Source organism: Malurus melanocephalus, unplaced genomic scaffold, assembly GCF_030028575.1.
Source record: "Malurus melanocephalus ecotype Western Australia unplaced genomic scaffold, MMel_1.1 scaffold_2530, whole genome shotgun sequence".
Lineage (NCBI taxonomy): Eukaryota > Metazoa > Chordata > Aves > Passeriformes > Maluridae > Malurus > Malurus melanocephalus.
Genome location: NW_026625762.1, coordinates 9241 through 13777, shown reverse-complemented (window position 1 = coordinate 13777; position 4537 = coordinate 9241). Strand labels below are relative to the sequence as shown.

The 4537-nt window shown below is 56.2% G+C and overlaps 1 protein-coding gene across 1 annotated transcript; it reads left to right on the top strand.

The window, feature by feature from the left end:
- The first annotated feature begins 2120 nt into the window (after positions 1 to 2120).
- Positions 2121 to 4208, top strand: LOC130587829 (protein HGH1 homolog). Its single transcript, XM_057388798.1, has 3 exons — positions 2121 to 2212; positions 2798 to 3346; positions 4089 to 4208. The coding sequence occupies exons 1-3, from the start codon at positions 2121 to 2123 to the stop codon at positions 4189 to 4191; spliced, it is 744 nt and encodes a 247-aa protein (XP_057244781.1). The 3' UTR covers positions 4192 to 4208.
- The last annotated feature ends 329 nt before the right edge of the window (positions 4209 to 4537 follow it).

Here is a 4537-nt window from a genome sequence, read left to right as displayed (position 1 = left end):
ATTACTGCAAATTTCCCCTACTTTTTCCCAAATTTCCCGCTTTTATCCAAAGTTTACCCCCTTTTTACCCAAATTTCCCCATTTTTACCCCATTTTCCCCTCACGCAGAGTGCTGCAGCAGAACCCTCAGACCAAACACTCCCGGTCACATTTGATCCCTTTTCCCCGCTGTTATCCCCATTTTCATCCCAAATTTCCTCACTTTTATCCCATATTTCCCCATTTTTACCCCAATTTTATCCCAATTTTTCCCCAAATTTCCCACTTTATTCCTAATTTTTCCATTTTATCCCCATTTTCCCTCACCCGGAGCGCTCCAGCAGCTGAGCTTCCAGAGCAGCGCTCCGAGCTCCGTCGGGAACCGCGTCGCGCTCAGGGCCCTTTTATGCCAAATTTCTCTCCTTTTTATCTCAAGTTTACCCAAATTTCCCCATTTTTACCCCCATTTCTCCTCACCCGGAGCGCTCCAGCAGCAGCCGCCGTCCCTCTCTGGCCTGGCTGAGGTTACAGAGCAGCGCTCCGAGCTCCTCCGGGGACCGGACTCAGGGTCCTTTTATCCCAAATTTCTCACTTTTTACCCCAAATTTCCCCATTTTTAACCAAATTTTCCCATTTTCACCCCGATTTCCCCTCACCCGGAGCGCTCCAGCAGCAGCCGCCGTCCCTCTCTGGCCTGGCTGAGATTACAGAGCAGCGCTCCGAGCTCCTCCGGCGGCCGCGCCGCGCTCAGGGCCCTTTTATCCCAAATTTTCCTCAAATTTACCCATTTTTACCCCAAATTTCTCCATTTTATCCCCAAATTTCTCCATTTTATCCCAATTTCCCCTCACCCGGAGCGCTCCAGCAGCAGCTGAGCTTCCAGAGCAGCGCTCCAAGCTCCTCCGGGGACCGGACCGCGCTCAGGGTCCTTTTATCCCAAATTTCTCCTCTTTTTACCCAAATTACTGCAAATTTCCCCCACTTTCACAAAAATTTCCCACTTTTATCCCAAATTTGCCCCCTTTTTACCCAAATTTCCCCATTTCTACCCCATTTTCCCCTCACGCAGAGCGCTCCAGCAGCGCCCTCAGACCAAACACTCCCCGGTCACATTTGATCCCTTTTCCCCGCTTTTATCCCCATTTTCATCCCAAATTTGCCCACTTTTATCCCAAATTTCTCACTTTTTACCCCAAATTTTCCCATTTTTACCCAAATTTCCCCATTTGCACCCCAATTACCCTCACCCGGAGCGCTCCAGCAGCAGCTGAGGTTACAGAGCAGCGCTCCGAGCTCCGCCGGGGGCCGGACCGCGCTCAGAGCCCTTTTAGCCCAAATTTCTCCCTTTTCATCCCAAATTTATCCATTTTTTCCCCAAATTTCCCCATTTTCACCCAATTTTCCCCTCACCCGGATCGCTCCAGCAGCAGCTGAGGTTACAGAGCAGCGCTCCGAGCTCCTCCGGCGGCCGTGCCGCGCTCAGGGCCCTTTTACCCCAAATTTCTCCCCTTTTTACCCCAAATTACTGCAAATTTCCCCTACTTTTTCCCAAATTTCCCGCTTTTATCCAAAGTTTACCCCCTTTTTACCCAAATTTCCCCATTTTTACCCCATTTNATCCATCCCGGGAATTCGGGGCTCCCATCCCGGGAATCCCAATCCGAGCTCTCACCGCCCATCCCGGCCGGGCCCGCGATCCCGTGGAACATCCCGGGCTGAGGCTCGAGGGCTCCGGGCCCCGCTCCGCAATCCCGATCCCGGTTTTAATCCCGATCCCGGTTTTAATCCCGATCCCGGTTTTGATCCCGCTCCTCGTCCCGGTCCCGGCGGCTCCGCGGCGCTTCCGCCTCTTTCCGTACACCCCCTCTATCCCACAATCCCTTTCTTCCGTCCCGCCCCGCCCTCTCCGGCAAAACTCCACAGCCTATTGGTTTATTTTTTCCGCCTCTCCGTATTCTGGTTGTTGATTGGCTGCTGGAACTGTCACTCAAAGCTGTTCCCCTTTTTTCGATTGTCCCGCCCCACTCTGCGGCGTTCTGGACACCGATTGGCTCACTGACTAATTTCCTCGTCGCTGATTGGCTCTTTGAGCTGTCAGTCACAATGGTTGCCAGGCAACGCCGCCATGTCCGCTCCCCGTTATGGCGGCGCACAAAGGGGCAGCGGTGACAGAGCTGAGGGTGTTCCTGTTCCCGGTAACGGGAAATGACCCGGAGCGGCACCGGCACTGCCTGTATTTAATTGGCCTAATTAAAGCCGTCGCCTAATTAAAACAGTGGCCTAATTTTGGCCGCTTCTGAAGGCCCGCAGAGCGTTTTTCCGTACAATTCCACTTCCCACAATCCCTTTTTCCCGATGTCTCTCCCTCCCCTGTGGCGCACTCGCAGCTGATTGGCTCATCCATTCCGCCTCTCTGTATTCTCCTCACTGATTGGTTCTTGGACCTGTCCATCAAAACGGTTGCCAGGCAACGCGTCAACATTGGCTCCGTGCTATGGCAGAGGGCGGACAAAGTCCCACACGCAGCCGCAACCGGGGCTGAACCGGGGCTGGACCGGGGCTGTCTGTGTTTCTATGGCCTAATTAAAGCCGTGCCCTAATTAAAGCCGTGGTCTAATTAAAACTGGGGTCTAATTTGAGCCGTGTTATGACGCCACACGGCGCTTTTCCGTAAAACTCCACTTCCCACAATCCCTTTCACCCCTACGTCCCGCCTTTTCCTTCGCGCACTCTCTTCCTATTGGTCGGTTTTGCCGCCCAATCCCCGTTTCCGCGATGCTGATTGGCTGCCGCGCCCATCAATCTCGCCGTTGCCAAGCAACGCCACAGCGGCGGTAGAGACGAACAAGGCCGCCATCATGGCGGACGCCACCAACGAGGCCTCAGCGGCGGCGGCGGCGCTATCGGAGCTCACGGCGCTGCTCTCCCCGTCCTCCCCCGCCGCTCCCCAAGCAGCCGAAGCCGCTCTGGCTCTGTCCGGTAGCGACTCGGGCCGGGCGTTGCTGGCGGGACACCCCGCGGCTTTATCCGCCTTGGCCGCCATGGCCGCTTCGGCCTCCAGCGGAGCCCACACGGCTTTGGCCGCGCTGGTGAACGCGTCCGCCGAACCGGCGGCGCTGGAACCGCTTCTCGCCGCTTTTCCAACGCTGCTGCCGCTTTTACCGAGCTCCGGAGCGGTTTGCGGGATCGCGGCCAACCTGAGCCGGGATGAGCGGGCGGCGCCGCGGGTGTTGAAGGCGATGGGAGCCGGGGCGGAGGCGCTGCTGAGGGCGCTGAGCGCGGAGCGGCCGCCGGAGGAGCTCGGAGCGCTGCTCTGCAACCTCAGCCAGGCCAGAGAGGGACGGCGGCTGCTGCTGGAGCGCTCCGGGTGAGGGGAAATTGGGGTAAAATGGGGTAAAAATGGGGAAATTTGGGCTAAAAGGGCCCTGAGCGCGGTCCCCGGAGGAGCTCGGAGCGCTGCTCTGCAACCTCAGCCAGGCCAGAGAGGGACGGCGGCTGCTGCTGGAGCGATCCGGGTGAGGGGAAAATGGGGTGAAAATGGCAAAATTTGGGGTAAAATGGGGATAAAATGTGACTGGGGGTGTCCGGCGTGTGGGCGCTGCTGGAGCGCTCCGGTTAAGGGGAAAATGGGGTGAAAATGGGGAAATTTGGGGTAAAATGGGGAAATTTGGGAAAAAAGGGGGAAAAAATTGGGTTAAAGGGAGAAAATACGGGGGAAAATGGGGAGAAAATTGGGTTAAAAGGGGATCAAAAGTGACCCGGGAGTGTTTGGTCTGAGGGCGCTGCTGCAGCGCTCTGAGTGAGGGGAAAATGGGGTGAAAATGGGGAAATTTGGGTAAAAAGGGGGTAAACTTTGGATAAAAGTGGGAAATTTGGGAAAAAGTAGGGGAAATTTGCAGTAATTTGGGTAAAAAGAGGAGAAATTTGGGGTAAAAGGGCCCTGAGCGCGGCGCGGCCGCCGGAGGAGCTTGGAGCGCTGCTCTGGAAGCTCAGCTGCTGCTGGAGCGCTCCGGGTGAGGGGAAAATGGGATAAAATGGGGAAATTTGGGGATAAAATGGAGAAATTTGGGGTAAAAATGGGGAAATTTGAGGAAAATTTGGGATAAAAGGGCGCTGAGCGCGGCGCGACCCCCGGCGGAGCTCGGAGCGCTGCTCTGTAACCTCAGCCAGGCCAGAGAGGGACGGCGGCTGCTGCTGGAGCGCTCCGGGTGAGGGGAAAATGGGGTGAAAATGGGGAAATTTGGGGAAAAATGGATAAATTTGGGATGAAAAGGGAGAAATTTGGGCTAAAAGGGCTCTGAGCGTGGCCCGGCCCCCAGAGGAGCTCGGAGCGCTGCTCTGTAACCTCAGCCAGGCGGGAGAGGGACGGCGGCTGCTGCTGGAGCGCTCTGGGTGAGGGGAAATGGGGTGAAAATGGGAAAATTTGGGGAAATTTGGGTTAAAAATGGGGAAATTTGGGTTAAAAGGGCCCTGAGTCCGGTCCCCAGAGGAGCTCGGAGCGCTGCTCTGTAACCTCAGCCAGGCGGGAGAGGGACGGCGGCTGCTGCTGGAGCGCTCT

Excerpts from the sequence above, each read along its gene's own strand:
- LOC130587829 (XM_057388798.1), top strand. The coding sequence starts at position 2,121 with ATGGCGGCGCACAAAGGGGCAGCGGTGACAGAGCTGAGGGTGTTCCTG. Across the intron at positions 2,213-2,797 it reads GAGCGGCACCGGCACTGCCT|CAACGCCACAGCGGCGGTAG; the intron begins GTATTTAATTGG and ends GCCGTTGCCAAG. Across the intron at positions 3,347-4,088 it reads CTGCTGCTGGAGCGCTCCGG|GGCGCTGAGCGCGGCGCGAC; the intron begins GTGAGGGGAAAT and ends TTGGGATAAAAG.